Source organism: Rhinichthys klamathensis, unplaced genomic scaffold, assembly GCF_029890125.1.
Source record: "Rhinichthys klamathensis goyatoka isolate OS25496 unplaced genomic scaffold, OSU_Roscu_1.1 h1tg000082l_1, whole genome shotgun sequence".
Taxonomy (NCBI): Eukaryota; Metazoa; Chordata; class Actinopteri; order Cypriniformes; family Leuciscidae; genus Rhinichthys; species Rhinichthys klamathensis.
Genome location: NW_026606624.1, coordinates 206,942 through 228,239, shown reverse-complemented (window position 1 = coordinate 228,239; position 21,298 = coordinate 206,942). Strand labels below are relative to the sequence as shown.

The 21,298-nt window shown below is 35.4% G+C and overlaps 3 protein-coding genes across 3 annotated transcripts; 1 reads left to right on the top strand and 2 right to left on the bottom strand.

Annotated features, from left to right (window-relative positions):
* Positions 1-392: 392 nt before the first annotated feature.
* dynlt3 (dynein light chain Tctex-type 3) lies at positions 393-3,070 on the top strand. Its single transcript, XM_056251361.1, has 5 exons — positions 393-533; positions 1,035-1,076; positions 1,284-1,407; positions 1,573-1,650; positions 2,683-3,070. The coding sequence occupies exons 1-5, from the start codon at positions 507-509 to the stop codon at positions 2,757-2,759; spliced, it is 348 nt and encodes a 115-aa protein (XP_056107336.1). The 5' UTR covers positions 393-506; the 3' UTR covers positions 2,760-3,070.
* Positions 3,071-3,933: 863 nt separating this feature from the next.
* LOC130085553 (cytochrome b-245 heavy chain) lies at positions 3,934-12,014 on the bottom strand. The gene is made up of 13 exons (XM_056251359.1): positions 11,875-12,014; positions 11,537-11,629; positions 10,960-11,070; positions 10,792-10,876; positions 9,995-10,143; positions 8,821-9,002; positions 7,590-7,722; positions 6,646-6,738; positions 6,319-6,572; positions 5,531-5,693; positions 4,540-4,686; positions 4,310-4,434; positions 3,934-4,123 (listed from the first exon to the last, which is right to left on the bottom strand). Exons 1-13 carry the CDS (start codon positions 11,917-11,919, stop codon positions 4,006-4,008), a joined length of 1,698 nt encoding a protein of 565 aa, XP_056107334.1. The 5' UTR covers positions 11,920-12,014; the 3' UTR covers positions 3,934-4,005.
* A 2,709-nt stretch (positions 12,015-14,723) lies between these two features.
* xk (X-linked Kx blood group (McLeod syndrome)) lies at positions 14,724-20,985 on the bottom strand. The gene is made up of 3 exons (XM_056251356.1): positions 20,600-20,985; positions 17,988-18,250; positions 14,724-15,568 (listed from the first exon to the last, which is right to left on the bottom strand). The coding sequence occupies exons 1-3, from the start codon at positions 20,842-20,844 to the stop codon at positions 14,763-14,765; spliced, it is 1,314 nt and encodes a 437-aa protein (XP_056107331.1). The 5' UTR covers positions 20,845-20,985; the 3' UTR covers positions 14,724-14,762.
* Between the last annotated feature and the right edge of the window lie 313 nt (positions 20,986-21,298).

The following is a 21,298-nucleotide window of genomic DNA, read 5'->3' as shown; positions in this document are numbered from 1 at the left end:
TTGCCATCACACACACAGGAATAAATTACATTTTAAAATATAATACAACAGAAACCAGTTAATTTAAATTGTAATAATATTTCACAATATTACTGTTTTTATTGTATTTTTGATCGAATACAGTATAAACACTGTATAGATAGATAGACAGACAGACAGATAGATAGATAGATAGATAGATAGATAGATAGATAGATAGATAGATAGATAGATAGATAGATAGATAGATAGATAGATAGATAGATAGATAGATAGATAGATAGATAGATGGATAGATGGATGGATGGATGGATGGATGGATGGATGGATGGATAGATGGATGGATGGATAGATGGACGGATCATGGATGGACATGTTGAGTCGGAGAGCGCCAGTAGGTGGCAGCACTCAATCGCCATTATGTTGCTAACATCAGCTTTACTTGTCACTGAGAGAAAAGCTACAATCATCTGAGCAGAGTTTGTTGTCCAGACTCCAGATTTTTGGTTTTAAAACTAACTGATAAGATGGAGGAGTATCATTCTGGAGATGAAGTAGGTGTTATAAGGCATTACATGGTGCAACTGGTTATTATCTGTATAAGCTTTCAAAGATGGTAAACAGTAGCGTTAACGTTAGACTGGCTTTTACCGCTAGCCTGCTAACCGATTCATCCGGAAAAAAACATAATATCACCCCATCATCCTTAAACGCTCATATTTTGACATCATTACATATTTTACATATACACAGATCACTAAAAGATCATTTCGATTTATAATTTACATCTTTTTGTTGTACGTTTTTATGGAAAATGCTTCAGGGTGTGGCCAAATCATAACGTCAGCTTGAATCATAAAGGAAACCGTTGAAATATCAACATTTAACTTTATGTATTCATAAACTATTATTTTTTAACATTTTGAGCTTTTTTCCCCTAACATTTATGTCTAAAATGTACATTTTGGTCACTAAATATAATGTTGTGGATGCTTCTTTAAACCAGTTTGACAGTGTGTTCATCTCTTTTCACCTTTCAAAACCTCTAATTTCAGATGTCTTTCAGCCCAGATGAAGCAAGTAATGTTGTTAAGGAGGTAATATTCACTGTCAAAAACATTAAGCATCCTATAGTATGGTGTAGCCTTTCTTACTGAATGAATTGCATTGTTGTTAGTCTCATGTCTAACTCATGCCTGCAGGATTAATGCTAGCCTATTTATTTGAGTGCAAGTCTGCTCCATTAACTCTTTCTCTCTCTCTCTTTATGTGTGTGTGTGTGTGTGTGTGTGTTTATCGGTCAGTGCATTGAGGGTATTATTGGAGGCGTGGACTACAGCCAGAACAAAGTGAACCAGTGGACAGCCAGCATAGTCGAACACACTCTCACTCAGTTAGTGAAACAGGGGAAACCGTTCAAGTATATTGGTACGAGCCTTTCCGATTGAGTTCATCTTGTATACAAATATTTAATAGGTTATAGATCTGAAATCTGATAATATATTTATAAGGCTATACATCATCTTTGCACAAAGCTGAAACACATTATACAAAGTGCAGTTGTTGATTCTATATATTATGTATATATTTCAGTCAACTGTGCTGTGATGCAGAAAAGCGGCGCAGGTCTTCACACAGCCAACTCTTGTTACTGGGACACTACCACTGACGGTAAAGCTTTTAGTTCTTTAGAACCGCTTAGTGCTTCAATAGTGTTAGCTCATCCTGACCAAAAGGACATAGCAATACAATGGACCCTTTTCACAGACTGTGATGATGCGTTTCCACAGTTTTCAACATAGCAAATCTTGTACAGTTTTGCATATTTTCATAAAAAAATAATAATAACAGATTTATTACCTTGACAGGAAAGTACAAAGAAACGAATTTAAACGAATACAGAAATTATATTTGCTGTCTTTTCCCATTCACAGCTACATAATTTTTCCCAACTATGACCATTTCTGCTTCTGAGAACCCCAGAAATTTGAAAAGGGTCCATATATATATTTGATATAAATATGTCCATTATATGGACCACATTGGCCTTCACTCTTGATATTTCTCTGACAAATAAAGTTAAAGTAGATGCATTGAGTGCATATCATTAATTTGGTAAAGTATGTTTCCGTTGCTTCTATGAATATTCAGTTAATATCTCCATGTTTTTATATTTAATTCATGTCATTTCTTTATCAAACGTTATTGTATTTTATATAAAGACTTGCTTAATTTACATTTGTATAAAATGTGTATAATAGGAAATGTAAATCTTGGGATGCAAATATCTTTCTCATTTTATATTATTATATTTTATTAAATTATTTTATTTTTATTCACTTTTTTTAAGTTCTGCAGTGTTTTTACTGTTCAAATATTCCGTAGTCTCTCATGAAAACTTTTAATAATTTTAGATTAACGACTGCATGCAGAAGAACCATTGAATTTCTAAATTTCATGTCAGCTACCCAAATATGTGTTCTTGTGCGTTATATTCATTGCATATATAATAAATTTATAGCATGGTGATCACTAATACTCATTCTTATTACTTTTTGTTTTAAAACCTGTATTTTGTAAAAAGTATGGCAATTATGGGGCACTTTTCACATGATTTTGCCAGATATGATTCAGATAAACTAAATAAGATGAAGCATTTGTGCATCTGATTTCATTCTAGGATGTGTGTGTGTGTTTTCGCAGGAAGCTGCACAGTGAGGTGGGAGAACCGCACCATGTACTGCGTCGTCAGTGTGTTTGCAGTGGCTATTGCGCTATGAGCTGGAACCAGGGCTGAGATGTGACACACACACAGGCACAGATCGGGAAAACTACCTTCGCTCTGACGATCATACCATCACGTCTGTTATGAAGCCTTCAACGCACTGGCTAAGACTTAAACCATGTTCAACTTGTCTGTTTTACCTAATCTGCAAGTGCTTATCTACCACATTGTACGTGTATGTTTTTCTTTTTTTTGGACTTGCAAAGGTTACATGCACCTTTGCTCTGTATAGAATATGTTGATGTTTAATTATTAAAGTTTTCTGCTTTGGGTTTAATAATCCAGTTGAGGAAAATTGATATATCATGATGTTTGTCTTTATAATTTTTTTGGGAGGATTTGCACCCAAAGACATTTTCACATCTGAAAATATAGGCTATGCAAACTCTGATAGAACCACATGCAAAATATTAGGGGAAATTTACAACAACGCAAGGATGTCACTTCATGTCAATACGTGTTTGATTTTCATTTCTGGGAACTAAAACTGAGTTTTTCCACTTCTCCTAAGTTTAAAATCAGCAAGCACACAATAATTTTGCCGAAAGAGTTAAGTTAAAGATTAAGTAGATTCAGTTTTTACACACAAGTCCATCTATAAATCCCATACAGAATTGTTGCACAATGTTAAAAACGTCGTATACGTATAATGTACCATATTAATATGAATGAAAGGGACATTGAATGGATGAAAATTGATTACCACCAAATTTCGCAACTCAAGATTTCATAGGGTTTATTTAACTTCCACTTAAGAAAGGGGAAGCATGTTTGGATAGCAGGGTAGTTCCACACACTAACAGTAAAATAACACTGATCTTTATGGTATATAAAAATCGATTATTTCTGCATCATGCACAGCCCTGACATATCTAGACATCATAATTACAAAAACTTGCCATGCAAAAAGTCTATTATTAACAAGAATTTCATTATTTTAAAACCTAAACCGTTTTAAACAACTAAGTGAAATATATTTTTTACCAATTCAGTAAGACAAAACATATTCAAGATACAATCTTTGAAAACAAGTATTCATATTCTACACAGTAATTTTATATATATATAAATATATATACAGTAGTCAACATTTGAAGTGGATAATGGGTATTGTTCAAAATTGATTAAAGGTTTTGATCCACTTCAAATGTTGACTACTGTACGTACATCGATTTAAAATGTGTTAATCAGCATCCATAGGTTCTGATACACATGAGTTGTCCAAATGGTGGTGAAGCACATCAGAAGTTTTCTTTGTTGAATATAAATTCAGCTCCAGATTCTGTGTGTGAATGACACTGCTTCCCCAGAGCTGTGGCCAGTGCCGTGGGACCACACAGGAAAACGCCAACTTTTGAACTGAGAGAAGGAAGAGAAAACCAATAATACTTAGCAAGTGTAGAAACTAAGCCTTTAAAAGTTTTCACTAAAGCAAGAAGCCGTGGTTTATGGTGAATTTAGGCACGGCTGTTTTTAGAATAATTTACCAAATGTAATCAAGGACCGGAACGATCTGTTATGGTTTATTTAGCACACACTACATACCCTGGGTGTTGGGTAGCGATGGCACTGAACTCATTGTCCCAGTTGGGTTTACCATACCGAGTCTTCTGCTTAAGCCCAGTGATAGGATCATCCTCCGCCTCATATTGAACCCTAAGGTGGGCCGCCTTTAAACAATAATCAAAATGACTATCAGAGGACTGTTTGTATTTCAGTGAAGTTCAAAATGGTTTACATTATCTGCCATTCAACAAGCACATCTTTTCGCCCACCTCAGCGTCTTTCCAGCGTGTGAGATAGATGTTGTAACTGAGGAAATCGCTCATGTTTTTCTCTGTCATCTGTCTTTCCAAACTCTGCAGAAGGTCTGCGAACCATTCAAAAGCCTGTGTCTCCGGACACAGCCAATAGAAATAGATCTGCACAAGTCAAATGTCAGAACATTACTGTAGTAACCCTTGCAATCCAAATTGCTTATATTACTCGACTTCTTTCAGATAAGAGGAAAGTATGTATTTATTTTTATTTATTTTATGACATTCTATTTTTGTCTATAGACTTCAATTGCAAAACACCTTTAAAGTAGAACGCATACATTTTACACTTTTATTCATATACTGTATATATATTATTCCTAAAGTATATACACTACCGTTCAAAAGTTTGGGGTCAGTGAGAATTTTATTTTTATTTTTTGGAGGAAAGAAATCAATACTTTTATTTATCAAGGACAGTAAAGACATTTATAATGTTACAAAAGATTCTATTTCAAACAAATGCTGTTCTTTTGAACTTCCTATTCATCAAAGAATCCTAAAAAAAAAAAACTTTACAACTGACAGACCAACAACTGTTTCAACATTGATAATAATAATAAATGTTTCTTGAGCATCAAATCCTCATATTATACTGATTTGTGAAGGACCATTTGACACTGAAGACACTGACACTGGTGATGCTGAAAATTCAGCTTTGATCACAGGAATAAATTACAGTTTACTATATATTCACACAGAAAACAGCTGATTTACACTGGAATAATATTTAATACTATAACTGATTTTTGTTGTATTTTTAATCAAATAAGCGCAGCCATGGTTAGCAGAAGAGAATTCTTTTAAAAGTATTTAAAATCGTACCGACCCCAAACTTTTGAACGGTAGTGTATATGTAAAATAAACGTGGCATCTGCAAACAAATGAAAACAAAGATGTTCTATCATTCAAAGTTTCAATTGCTAAACTTAGTGCTGCTGTTCATCACCTTTTTGGTGAAGACGTTTTTGTTCTCCTGGACGTGTTTGTACCACACAGACTTCAGAACAGAAGCGAAAGGTGTCACACCAATACCGGCGCCAACCAGCATCACAACTTCATAACGAAAGACATCTTCACTGGCCGTCCCAAACGGCCCATCCAAAGCCATCCTGCACAGAGAACACCAGAGAGCCATTATGCATGGCAAACTAGCAGACTGAAGAAATAACTGAGCATTGCATTGTTCGCTTTATCATGTTGCACAATTTGCATTCTTCCAGTTCTGTACTGAAGGAGGAAGAAATTAGGAAACACATAGGAAGAAACAGCAACAAAAATTCACTCATGTTGAAATCGCCATATTGCCTACCATCTTCTCAAGCAAAGACCTGGTCTTCCCACACTTCTCTTTTTTGCAACTGTGATTGTAAGCCCACATCCCCTTTTTACACATGTATTTTCCCATTTTAAAAGTGAAACTCACTAGTACTATTTAAAACACTGCATCTGTGTAATTCAAGTTTTTGAGTTCCACAAGAAAAATGTGACATTAAGAAGATAGTTCACAAAAAATGATAATTTGCACATTAATATACACCTTCATGTTGTTTCAACCCTGTATGACTTTCTTTCTTCTGCAGATGAAGACATTTTGAAAAATGTTCTTATCCATACAATGAAAGTTAGTGCTGTCCAAAACAAGTCATACAGGTTTTGAATAACATGAGGGTGGGTTAAATGATGACAGAAGGTTCACCATCTCTTTAAATAACTCATCTGTCACTTTAATCTTACTTCGGTAGTGTCCAAGCATCCAGCACCACAGTCTTGTCCCCTCCACAGGCCGTATAAAGGGCTTGTGTCCAATCCCCTACAATTCGGATATGCACGCTAAGGTGGTCTTCCTCCGGGGCAGAGGTCAGGGTGAAGGGATGCCACTCCAACTGAGAGATCGACGGGCACTGGATGAAAACATACTGTCCGACCTCCATCTTAAAGCCCTTCTTCTTCATCTGCAGTTCGAGGGTTTTGGAGGGGTGCATCACTACCTGCAAAGTGGCGTAATATGGTGAGAGGGGAAGAAATGGATTGGTTGCTAATTAAATAACTTGATTTCCTAACCTTGGTGACCACCACTTTCTGCTGTGAGCGATAGAAGCGCACCAGTCTCTCGCAGACGTATAGAAACATGGGGCCAACCACCCACTTCCACGTCTGTAAGAGGAAGTACATGTGTTTGAAATGCTGACAATAAATATGTATGTATTTATGTGCTAAAATATGGTTATTATGGAAGCTTGTTTCCACCATGAAATAAAATTAATTAAGACACAATTTACTAATTCGTTCCCTTGTTTTAGTTTAAATCATGCCCACAAACAACTACAAATTCGTTCTCACAACTTATTAATTTGTTCCCTCGATTTAGTAATTTGTGGCCATGTTGTACTAATTCGTTCCCTCGTTTTGATTTAACTAAAACAAGGGAACAAATTATAACAACATGGCCACAATTTAGTAAAACAAGGGAACAAATTATTATATCATGCGCATTATTTAGTAAAGCGAGGGAACAAATTATTACAACATGTTCAGAAATGAGTAAAACAAGGGAACAAATTATTATATCATGCACATTATGTGGTAAAGCAAGGAAAAAAATTATTATATTGTGCGCACAATTTACTTAAAATGAGGGAACAAATTAGTAAAACATGCTGATGTATTAGTAATCCGTGGTAACAAATTGTTCATTCGTGGCCACGATACAGATATTTTTTCCTGTCATGTGCGGGTTGAAAGGAAAAAAGCCAGAATTGTGAGATGAAACATTGCAATTACATTTTTAATTGCAAGTTTATATCTATATATTATATCATTTCTCATGATTGTGATATATAAGTTAGCAATTGTGAGTTATAAAATCTGAATTGCGAGATATAAACTAGCAATTGCGAGAAAAAAGAATTGTGAGATTAAAGTTAAAATTACCGGGGCGGGGGGGTCCCACGTGGCAGAAACAAGCTTCCATAGATTATAGATTGTATTTGAGATTTATGATATACCATCGGGGCGTTCCCAGCAAAGACAGGTTCAGGGCAGTTGGTGCCGTTTTGACCCCAGGTCTCAAACTGGCTGTGACATTTAATAGGGTTGTGCACTTTTGTACTTTCAAGAGTCTGGCCTCGCACAATACGCCTACACAGACATACTGTTATTGCATAAATAATCCATGATATTTCTCCTGCTATAGCATTATGCACCTGTCAACATGTACTGTATTATGACTGAGATGTGCCATCAATTTACATGATGCTTCAATAAACACTGCTGGAAAACCTGCCTTTTATTAGCTTCAAACTGTAAGCCCAACCATGTGTTCACTGGCATGGATGAGCAGAAATGAGTTGGTGTTTTCAAATCAACAACTATTAGCACAGAGCAGCAGGCTCGCAAAAGACAGTGAACTGTGGGACTGACAGTGACGGAGCAAGTGTAGAGTTAAGAATTGCTCAACTTTATACTGTACAAATTAAAAGAAAAAGAGTCTGGAGGATTTTGCACTGAATCTCCTCAGTGCTTAAATCACATATTTACATATTATTATATTCAGATCCAGTTTGCGTGCTTTTCATATTTTAGAATATATCGTTTATTTTAGTATCTATATATTTTTTTGTCTTTATTTTGTATTTTTTTTAGGGCTGTCAAATGATTAATCATGATTAATCACATCCAAAATAAAAGTTTTTTTTACATAATATATGTGGGTGCGCACTGTGTATAATTATTTTATATAAATACACACACATGCTTGTATATATTTAAGAAATATTTTCATGTATATACTGTATATAGATTTATATATAATTTATATTATATATAAATATAAATATTTTATATATAAATAATATTTTTTCTTAAATATACATGCATGTGTGTGTATTTATATATATACAAAATAATTATACACAGTGCACCCACATATATTATGTAAAAAAAACTTTTATTTTTGGATGTGATTAATCGTGATTAATCATTTGACAGCCCTAATTTTTTTACATCTAAAATGTAATTTATGCCTGTGATGGCAAACTAAATTGTCAGCATCATTACTCCAGTCTTCAGTGTCACATGATCTGAAAACTTCTCAAGAACATAAAACTTCTCTCTAGATGTATTATTGCATTTGTTTGTTTAAAACAGGATTATCTAATGTATCATATTGTGAGATTCAGATTTGGTTTAGATTTCGATGAACAAAAAATAAAAATATGAATTGAATTAAACCCTCACCCAACTCCATGAAGCACCAAACCAATGAAAAAGACGATGAACAGGTGATGTGTGAACCAGAACACCTCGAAATACGACCTTCTGATGACCTCCATGGAGGAAGTGATGATGAGGATGAGGGCGAGGGTGATGACCACCCCCGTCAGTCCCGCTATAGATGTGAACATCACTATGGTTGGGTTCTGGGAAATCCAAAACACACACAAAAAAAATGACCATATAAAACATTACTGTCAAAAAGTGACAAAGTTAGAGTAGACGGCAAAAATGAACATTGTGCAGTTTTCAGACTGATATACACTACTGTTCAAAAGTTTGGGGTCTGTAAGTTTGTTTTTTTGTAAAAGAAATTCATATTTTTATTCAGCAAGGAGTGGACAGTGGCAGTAAAGAGATTTAAAATGTTACAAAATTTCAAATAAATGCCATTAATTTTTTTTAAATCTGTTATAGGTTCTCTCAATTAAATACAGTATTATTTTTTAGTGTCGATTGTGTTTCTACGGAAGCGTATTGCATTCACTTGAGGAAAAAAATCTACTCTGTTTTTCTGAATTAACGAGTTAATTATCTCAGAATTACGAGATAATTTTTCATGGAAAACAAGTTTTTGCTCTGTTTTTCTGAATTAACGAGTTAATATGTCAGAATTATGAGATACATTTGTCTTGAAAAAATTTTTTATCAAGTCATTAATTCAGAAAAACAGAGCAAAAACTTTTTTCCATGAAAAATTATCTCGTAATTCTGAGATAACTAACTCGTTAATTCAGAAAAAATGAGAGTAGATTTTTTCCCTCAAGTGAATGCAATACGCTTCCGTATGTTTCAACATGGCACTATAAATGTTTTTGTTATGATCATAAGCTTTTCATCCTCTCAATTTTCTATTTCTGGCTATTGTCCACTGGGTCATCATTGCAACACTATGGCAACAGAATTTTACAAATCATGTGATCACAACATCGGCAGCAGCATGATGGTTCTGTGATGCACCCGTGGGTGGAAGTGGGAGGTATCCTACGGGCCTGAAGTCAGATCAGTTGGAGGTTCCTTGCGTAATGAGCAGGAAGCTGCTTCAGAATCAGTGTTTTAGAGGGAACTTCTGCTGACACTGAGAATGTGCAACTCTGAAATGAGTAAAAACCTTGCAAAACTTGCTGGAAAGACTCACCGTCTCATTGGTTCTAATGGGGTTCAGATAGGATCTGTTGCCGTTGTTGCCAATTTGAGAGAGCACGTAAGGCAGGTAACTGCTGTTGATCATAAGCTGGGAATCCATGAATCTCTCAAAGTTAAACAGGTGAGCTATGATGTGGATGGCTGGGGGAATATACAAGAAATCAGTGGGATAATTATCTATAAAACATCATGCATGCAAGACGTATAGGCTACACTGTAAATATGACTTTTTTTGAAGTTGTAAATAAAACAAAGATTATTGGGGTATGTTTTACACTGGCGGTCAAAAGTTTGGAATAATTCAGACTTTTTGAAAGTCTCTTCTGTTCACCAAGGCTGCATTTATTCGATAAAAATACTAAAAACAGTAATATTGTGAAATAGCATTACAATTTTAATTAACTGTTTTCTACTTCAATTCCAGCGTTGCCAACACAGGAATAAATCACATTTTTATATACAGCATATTCAAAAAGAAAACAGTTCTTTTAAATTGTAATAATATTTCACAATATTACTGTTTTACTGTATTTGTGATCAAATAAACACAGCCTTTGTGAGTATAAGAGGCTTCTTTTCAAAAACATTTAAAAAAAGAAAGAAGTAATTATTTAAACTCCTGACCCCGTTAATTGTGAAATTTATTGACAATTTACTGAGTGAAAATTGTTTCAACACCAAATTTAGAGTTTAGGTTTAGTGGCATTTTAGAAAGATTTGAAAATCGTAAAAAGATTAGGAAAAGGATGTAAACGTGGAAACTAAGTGAAAGTGTCTTTCTTGCAGTACCTGTGTGGAAGGCAATCATGTAGGCCACCAGTTTGTGGAAAGTGATGTTTCTGTCTAGCTGACGGGCTGCAGTGCGGCTACAGCACTGTGAACACACACACACACATCACTTTTCACTATCTGAAGTGGATAAGCCTTTCACTTTCGCTCTGTTGCTCCTCTCCTGACCTGTATGGATCCGCGTAGGAATGAGAGCAGGTTTCTGCAGACGGGCAGCAGGATCAACATGCAGTTGAAATTCAGACATGCAGCTGGAGCTCTGGCCCAGGAGAGAGCGTGCTGTGAGCACACACACACAGAGAGAGAGAGAGAGAGAGAGAGAGAGAGAGGGGAACTTTCACTTCCTATTTTAAGCTCTGAACAACATATTTGCAGATGCATTCAAATATAGTCCTTACAGATAAAATGTAAATGTAACATTTTACATATAAACATTGTACTCTTACAGAAGTTCTGAGTAGAATCTAACAATACATTAGCATAGAAATAAAAGTACAATACACAAACAATAAATTAGATTCAAAATATAACTATATAATTAACACTGGAGTGTCTTAACATTATATTTAACAACACAAATTATTACAATTACAAATTACACAACATACATTTAAAAAAAACATATTGGCATCAATATAATAATTGACATTAAACTAATTATAAAATTACAACAATGTCATTAATTATATGAATATATTAATTAACAAATTAAATATTTAAAATGTATAAAGGATTTGTCACTTACCCCAAGTATGACTCTAGAATAGTAGTATCTGTCAATTAAAAATTCCATATAAAAATGTACAAAGAGAAACGCATTGATGCCGAGCCACACAAGCTGAAAAACAGAACGGAGAGCGTTTAAGAAATGTTGTAGGCGTATTAAAAGTAATTAAAGTATAAAACATTAATAGTATCTCTGTTTTTCAGTATGTTTAACAAATAATTGTGCTAAAAGAAAACACAAAAAAACAAGTCATTTAAAAAAGAAAAGTAAGAATCCAAAGATATTAAAATAAAAATATTTTTAAAAGTTAATTTAAATAAGAAACCAATCCTAAAATCATAATCCTAATAGCTTACGATAACAAAAATGGATAGTCCTTCATTTGCAGCGAAGTTTCCCATGATGTTGAGATGTGTAGTAAGAGAAGATCAAGAGAGAATTTGAAGAAAGACACAAGATAAATGAGTATTTGGTATATAAAGCATAGAAGCAAGTCAGGAAATGTCATCACAAATCAGAAACCACCAAGCGAAGTTCCTCAACCCTATAGGGGATGGATCAGGTGAACTCTTACTTCTCTTTCTGGTTTATAGTCCAGCCTGCATTTTACTCTTTAATATAATGTTAGTTGTTATAGTGTCAAAACTGTTATGGTTATATGATTTAAATCATTTTTCTGCAATTGTTACAGTCTTTCGTTAAATTGGTTTTAATTGAAGTGAACTTTGTCCTCCATAGACAGACAGACGGACGGACGGACGGACGGAGGGAACAGACAGACAGACAGACAGACAGACAGACAGACAGACAGACAGACAGACAGACAGACAGACAGACAGACAGACAGACAGACAGACAGACAGACAGACAGACAGACAGACAGACAGACAGACAGACAGACAGACAGACAGACAGACAGACAGACAGACAGACAGACAGACAGATAGATAGATAGATAGATAGATAGATAGATAGATAGATAGATAGATAGATAGATAGATAGATAGATAGATAGATAGATAGATAGATAGATAGATAGATAGATAGATAGATAGATAGATAGATAGATAGATAGATAGATAGATAGATAGATAGATAACTGCAAAAGAGATCAATAAACTGATGTCCTTTCATGGACAAAATATCATTCTCCTTTATTTATTTTATTATGGGTTTAGTTGACAGTTGCACATATCAAAAGCAGTGATGTGATGTGCTGTACAGTGCTTATGGACATGTTTTTAAGGGAGTTTCCAGATGCAACCCTGACCATTGTCTTTCTAAATGAATTAACTCGTTCATTCAACACCCCACAGGGGGGCAGTAAAGTTAAGATACAATCATCTACTGCCCTCTATGAAAATAATGACATTTTATACTTTTTGTAGGAAAAATGAGAACAATGTGCAAAAGGTCCCAGATGAGATGAGTTCAAAATAGGAGTGTAAACAAAGGAAAAACAATCAATTAAATTATTCTTTGCAGGATTATGAAGGTGCTGGCCGGGTAACCCAACTGTAATCTTTACCCCTAATAAATCCTTACAATCTGAAAGCATTTTTAGGCAGTTACTTGAATTTAGGCCATATGTTGTCGTAAGATAGGACACTATCATATGACCAATTAGAACTAATTTAACAGTCTTACTATTTTTGTTTTTTAAGTAATAAAATGATAATAATATTTTAAGCATAAAATGAGTATTAAGAAGTACTAATAATGAACCTGAGAGGTTGTCAAGACAGCAATGCCCTTAAAGTGATGGAAAAATCAACGAAAGCTTATAACTTAGCAAATACAATCTTTTAAATAAATCTGCTGTAAATAATGCAGACACTGAGAGAGATTAGAAGCTATAACATTAATCAAACCGACACCGAACGAGGGACAGAGCGCTCCCACATCACATGACAAAAGCAGCGGTTTCATCTTGTTAGGGAATTTCACATGCACTTCAGTGGACCATGCTGGCTCATACGCTTTGTAAACAAAACAAGAAAATGTATATTCATCTGAAAGTTGAACAAACGTTGCCTCTTACATTCCACCATAAAGTGTAAAAGGCAGAAATCCATCATTTTAATTTCATTTTTCCCTTTCGATCCTTAAAGGGCACTTCATGGCAATGTTTTTAAAGGAATAGTTCACCCACAAATAAATTCTGTCATTATGTTCTCACCCTCATGTCGTTCCAAACCAAAGAGACTTTATCATTGATTTAATCATCAAAAGGTTTCTGTCCCTCTGTTGAAAGTCCAAATAACCAAAACTTAAAAGATCCAAAAAGGTCATAAAGGCATCGTAAAAAAACCCAAATCCATATAAATCAAAACATTTAATCAAAGTCTTGTGAAGAGATACGATCGCTTTATATGATGAACGCTTTTATTTACATCTAAACAATGATCTTCACATACTGAACATATTATAAACACAGAAGCTTTGTACATGAATCACAAGCTTCACACACTCACGAGAACCAATGACTGTGTTTAAATGTGAATAAACGCCTAAATCACTTAAAGGTGCTATATGGAACTTTTCTTCTAAAATGAATCCTTTTTTTATTGCCTGTGTGTGAAGGGGTTGTAATCACACATTAAAATGATACACTTGTCGGGTTTTGCTATTACCTCTGAAGGCCAGTATTCCTATTTCTATGTGAAGTCTCCGGGTCGGATTTACCGCGAAATCCAACGGATGTGACGTGCATCTCTGGCGTCCGCAATTTTGCAGCGCGCCCGATGGTTTTCTGCTAATATCTCCGCGAAAACACCACCAAAAACTATGCAACTTATATGGTTCTTTTCAGCTCGACTAGATGGTCCCAACGAGCTCGGTGCTCGCTGAATCCGTCTAGTACTCGCCGAGATATTTGCGTAATAGACGGTATTGTCTATGAGTTTGAGCATGAGCGTTCTTGTAAAATTTGGTTGCAATCTGAAACATCACCACTAGAGGCCGCTAAAAGTTACGTAGAGCACCTTTAAACAAGACTTGGATTAAACCACTCGATTCAAGTGGATTCGTTTTACGATGCCTTTATGACCATTTTGGATCTTCTATCTTTTGGTTACATGGACTTTCAGTAGAGGGACAGAAACCTCTCAGGTTTCATAAAATATATCTTTTTGTTTCGAAGATTAACCAATATCTTATGTGTTTGAAACACTATAAAGGCGAGTATATGATGACAGAATTGTAATTTTTGGGTGAACTTAAGTCCCTTTAAGTTGTGCTTTGCTCACACGACGCCGCACAAACTCTGCCCGATGTCCCCTTTGGTAACGCAGGGTGGATCGTCTCCATTGTCTTTCCCTGGTGGTTTGGTCCTTATGGAGCCCGGCTGGGGAAGAGTCCCACGTAGCAGGCAGAGAGATCCACAGCACTCCCAAAAGCCCTGGGCTGGACTGGATGAGAACAGTTGCCTGCAAGGGTGGCAGAACTGGTAAAAGAGTAACATAAAAAACACAGCTGTGGCATAACCCAACAACAGCAGTATTTCTAACACGGGAGCATCCACCCATTGGTAGAACTCAGTCCGGTGGACGTACCACATCAAAGTCAGTCCCGTGTTCTCGACAAAACGGAGGGAATAATACACTGCCACCCGCCTCCATGCCTGACGCTTATCGATCAAGTCGGGGTCGTCCAATCTGAGCTGAACAGCGGACCAGCAGAACACGTTGATGCCAGCGTACAGGAAGGTCAGCATGCAGAGGACGATAGTGGTCCCCACACGCGTCAATGTCTTCTCGATGTTCTCCGGGAACGGAGAGCGGCTGCTCCAGAAGAGAACCCACGGGCGAAGAAAGAACAGGACGAAGTTGACTGACACCACCGGAAGCACCCACACCTTCAACACTGAGCTGAAGAGGACCAGCACGGTCACGCGCGTGGCGATCTCGAACCCTCGCCACAGGAACACGCACAGGTACGCCAACGGACGCACGGACACTTCGTAATCATCATAGCGTATCTTTATGGCGAGAATATTGCAGCGTAGGGCTCCATATACAATTGAGAGAAGGGAAATGACCATCAATGTACCTGGTAGGGAGGGAAAAGAATAAAACATAATCACAGAAAATTCAGCGACAACATAATGTGTGGTTAAAACTAGCAATTGAACAAAGATCTTGTGTTAGATATGTGGATATGGAATAAACCACTGTACTATGTAGGGAGGTAAAATAAAATAAAATAATGAATGCATAAATAAAATAAAAATAAAGTTAAAAATAAATACATAACATTCATAACTCAAAGAAAAGTAAACAATAACAATAGACTTTAAATATATAAATAAATATTAAACTAAACACACATAGGAATAAATAAATATAAAAATAAATGAATGCATACATAAATATAAAAACAAATAAAGTAATAGAATAAAACTCATAACTCAAAGAAAAGAAAAATTAATAATAGACTATAAATATCTAAATAAATATTAAACTAAACACACACGTTAATAAATAAATATAAAAATAAATGAATGCATAAATAAATATAAAAATCAATAAAAAATAAAGTTAAAAAAAGAATACAGAAAATAATAAATTCAGGACTAAGTTTAATTTAAAATTAATTGTTTTTGTTTTATCAAGTCATTTATTCTCATATTAGTATATTTATTTATTTATCTTTCATTTAGGCAGGTTTGGGCCTCCATAACTGCGGTGCACAATATGTTGCCATTTAGTTACATAATTTACTATGCTGTTAAGTAATAAAAGAATAACAAAAGCAGAAACCCTGAAGGCCTAAATCCACCAGCAGTGCAAACATATGGCCTTTCAGCCTTCCATCTGATCTAAAGTCAGTCACCGTTTCATTACTCTATGCCTCATGGGTAATGGGGTCAGACTGATTCACTGTCCATTATGGTCTTCCATCTGCAATACTGCTTTCAAGGACAGACTGCAAGGCTGCCAACACATTCCTCATGCAGTGCGGATGACAATATATCTGCGAGACAGAGTCGGGTCTATACATATTAATACTCAGTGTACAGTGACACAGCTGCCAAAAATTTACAGTGGGGTCCAACAGTCCAAAATAGACTTTTGCTTGCTTTTGTAATAAAACACACATTTTACATTACCAGCATAACATAATAAAGCATTTTATATCAAAACTTTTCCCGTTAAAAATCTATAACTTTCAGTTTACTTCCACACACTGTATATTGTCAGTATGTTGTTTATTAACTTTTATGTAAAATCATAAACCGTTCTGTTTAGTTCCAGGTTTACAAAAAATAACAATAAACAAAAATATTGGCTGTAGTGTTCTGTACTGCAGTATATTGGCAGTATACTTTGTTTATTAGTTTTTATGTAAACTAATGTATATTTATTTCAGCTTTTTATTATCAAATAATAAAAGTAATAAATTAATCAAATTAAACTTTCTGAATATTTCTGTTTATAATGAGTAAATATAAAAGATGTTCAATGTACTGTAGTCTCAGACACACTAGTCTATACAAATGAGTTGTTTATTGGTTATTTTCAGGGATTTCCAATTTTCTTTGGTGTGAAGTGCTTCGGGGGATTTAATTAAATTAATTTATCTGTTGACCAGTTCATAAATTATTTCTGTCTGTTGAGGCCCTGTCTGAAAACACGCTATCTATTTTAGCTGATATTCTCAGAAACAAAGTGTGCGTCCTTGTGATAACAAGAGGAAATAGATAAGTACACCAGCCAAAGTCATTTCAGAGGCATTAGTTGAAACTCAAGCATGTGTGCAGAATGTATCACTGAGAAGAGCGTGTTAAATTTAGATGGGTGACGTGGGGAACGGTTCCACCTTCAATAGAGAGGACTTACAAAGATATTCTATGGAGGAAACTTGCAGAATATGCAACAAAGGCTGTGTACAGACAAACCATACTTGTTGAGCTGAAACATGACATGCCTCAATGACATTGAGTTCTCAATTGTTCTCCCTGACACTTAACACTTTACAGATGTGGTGGAGAATGACAAAACGTATTAACAGTGAAACTCATAAGCTTGCAATGCTCCACTTTGCTGTACTTCACAAGGCCAAATAACAGAACGAAAACAAAGCAGGAATAAGAAAAGTCTTAGTCATGCTCTAGAAACCCTTAAGATGACTTAAGAAGTCTCATTCTGGAAATGTCCAACATTTTGTTTTTTAAAGTCGGCATGAAATGGTAGTTGCGATCGTCTTCTTTTTTTCTATTGTGACATATAGCCTATCCGAGTGAAGCGGCTCTTCTAAAACTAGAAAAAATGTAGGCTGGGACTTGATTTTGTGCATCAGGAATTGATTGGTTGTGGTTTGCTAGTGATCTCATGTGATTGACATGTTGTTCATGCCCTCATGCCAGTAAACACATCATCAGAGAAGAGAAGAGACGTTGCCGGAAGTTATTTTGATTAAAGGATACGAGGGCACATGAATAAAAAAAAAAAAGATGTGCACTTCTCACCTCTACCGATAGACACCCCTTTCTGCAGCACACAGATGTAGAGCTGCAGCGTGAGCTGGGGTGCAGAGCCCAGGAAGGCCTGTATGACCGAGGTCCTGGCGAAAGCGGCTCTGTGCGTGACTAACTTTCCCTCCGCCTGGCCCACTTCTTGCTCCACCTCTTCGGTCTGCCCGTCCCGGGGAATCTGCTTCTTACGGGTGATGGTGACATACGGCTCCTCCACCTTTCCAGCGCTGCCGTAGATACAGAAGGCATCAAGGCACCTAATGGAATCAAATTAAATAGTTATATAGCCGTTCAAATGATAAGGTATTGAAAATAATTCATATTTAATAAAATCAATATAGTTATATACCTTTTTAAATTACAGTTGAAATAAACAACATGTAATGCCTTTGGTTAATAAAATAAAATAAAATAAAAATAATTTTAAATTAAATTAAATTAAATAAATAGTTCTTCAACTTTTTAAATTACAGTTGAAAGAAAAAACATATATTGTATTTGGTTATTTTTATTTTTAAAATAAAATAAATATATAAATTATATAAATTATAATTTATTATAATATTTTATATAAATAATATTATATATAAATATACCTTTTAAATTATAGCTGAAAGAAACAACATATATTGCCTTTGGTTATTTTCATTATTAAAATAAAATTAACAAAACAAAAGCTAAATTGACCAGAAACCTTATTAGCACTGGTTTACCATAATGTTTAGTAGTGTTATTTAATTAAACATAGCAACCCAGAAAAGCTACCCTTTTTGTACTAAGGGGTCGCTGAGTTTGCTGCAAATGTCCTAGAATTGTTGGATCCTACTTTTATCCATCCGCCGTGTCACAGTAGACCATGTCAGTGCTCAGAGAATTGCACTCAATCCAATGAAAGCTCACCAGTTTAGTTGTAGCTTACCCGAGGACAGCTATTCTAAGGCCTCAGTGAACAATCTCTCCATCTCATTCATTTAAAATGCAGAGACTAGGTCTCACAGGACAGGTGCCAATCCTTGAGTGAGCATTACCTATCCCAGACCTTGACAACAAACTTGCCATTTTACAGTAATAAGTTGTCGGCAACCTTGGTGATAATGTGATGGATGAGAGCTTGTTAAGAGAAGGCCAAGAGAGATTTTACAGCCCATTCACACAAACTCAAAGAAAATAAACAACTGAATTAAACATTAATGACGCAGGGCTGAAATTGTGCTGAGCATAATCTGAATGAGCCGGCACAGGTTGCGTTGCTAAACTGTACTATTAGAGAAATAGAGGCAATATCAATGATTCAATTATGCACATGGTCAATGCATCAACACACAGACTGATAGAGATGGAACAGTTTTACTGTGAGGCCTGGACTGGAATGGAAGCTGTCAATAACACCAATAACTATACTTATAGATAATCTAAGGACACAAATTATCCAGCTTGTGGCATGGTACAGTTTGGAAACATTACTATTTTTTAATGTTTTCAAAAGAAGTCTCTTTTGCTCATCAAGCCTATTTGATCAAAAATACAGAAGAAAAAAAACAGTAATATTATTACAATGTAAAATAACTGTTTTCCATTTTCCATTATATACTTAAAAATATCATTTATTTCTGTGATGCAAAGCTGAATTTTCATCAGCCATTGCTACAGTCTTCAGTGTCACATGATTCTTCAGAAATAATTATTACATATTGATTTATTATCAATGGTGGAAACTGCTTAATTTTTTTTTTTTTTTGGAGCATGTGATACTTTTTTTTAGGATTCATTGACCAATAAAAAGTTAAAAAGAACAGCATTTATTTAAAAAAGAAAGTATAATTAATTATAGGAATATTAGGCCTAATTGGTTCACAAAAAATAACCTAACCTAAAATAAAATAACAGAAATTTTATGCTAACGTTACAAGAGCGTTTTGTTGTTGCTAGGGTGTTACTGTCATGAATTCCCTTGTTCAATTCCATAAATAAAATAAAAAAATCATCATGACATCATCATCTATTATGATGTGATGTGCCTGTTATTTTACAGTGCTATTGCCATTACTTTGTCTAGTATAATAATTAATGAAAACTGCATATTTGTAGAATTATCAACATTAAATTATATTTGCAATACACACCTGCAATGCCATGGCCTTGAGAAAAAAATCTGATAATGAATTGTAAACTAATAACCCCGCAGTCCTTATACTTTAAAAAAATATATGTCTATGGCATCCAAATATGCATTACATTTATTTGTCTAAGAATGTTAAAACCTTAAACGTTTATTCAAAATCACCTTTTCAAAAATGAGAAGGTACACATTTTATGAAAAGACCCGGGTACATGAATCCTTGAACCATGAAACCTTTGACATGAATGTGCACAGTGGATTATAAATTAAACGACAAATATTCATAATATTTATGAATAGGTAAAGCACGGTTCATCTTGCGCGTGAGGAAAAAAAGGGGGGGTGGAGGGAAACACCTTTGTTATGTGCACTCACAATGGACATTGTTTTTATCCATAATGTGGATGGGTATAATTCCCTCCACAGAGAGTGCAAGGCTTGTAATGTTAAGCAGAAACACATCCTTGTACAGAGAGTCGCCACTTACCTTATTATTGGTCCTAGTTGTAATATATGAAGCAGCAGTACTAGAGGTCTGTCTCTGCTCAGGTCTCTGTGAATAAAGATAAGTGTGAGCTGCACCAGCACGGATGGCACAAGCGTGAAGAGGAGCGTGAAACACTGCCAAATCTGATCACCCGCGGAGCGGTAAGTGCTGCTCAGATACAGAGCCGCCGTCGTCTCGGCCGTAAACAACGAGACCGACACAAGGACAGAGCTGGGTAGTCTCATCCTCACTCAGCCATGTTTCTTTTCTGCTCTCTGATCTCACGAGCCAGCATTTTGAAGTTCCAGTGGACGCATCAACCATCAACCACCAGCCGCAGATTCACAGCTGATCACCGCGGCGAATAAATATATTACTATTACAAGTCTAACCGGTAGAGGGCGCAGTGAGCTCAATATTTACTGCCGTCAGTGTCAGCAGCGTGTTCATGCAGTCACGCTACTACAACTATAATGATCATCAGCGGCATTTATCTGACATCCTGGGTTGAGTCCATTTAGTGCCATATTATAATGCTAAAATACCTACTAGTAAAAATTTCAATCCAGAGTTAGATTTATATAGGATGGATTATTGCTTGGATGGATTAATACCAATTTATGCCACATAAGAAAAAAGTCATTTGTGCTGAATTCAGAACCGCATATAGCCTAGCCTACTACTTTTACCATATCTTAT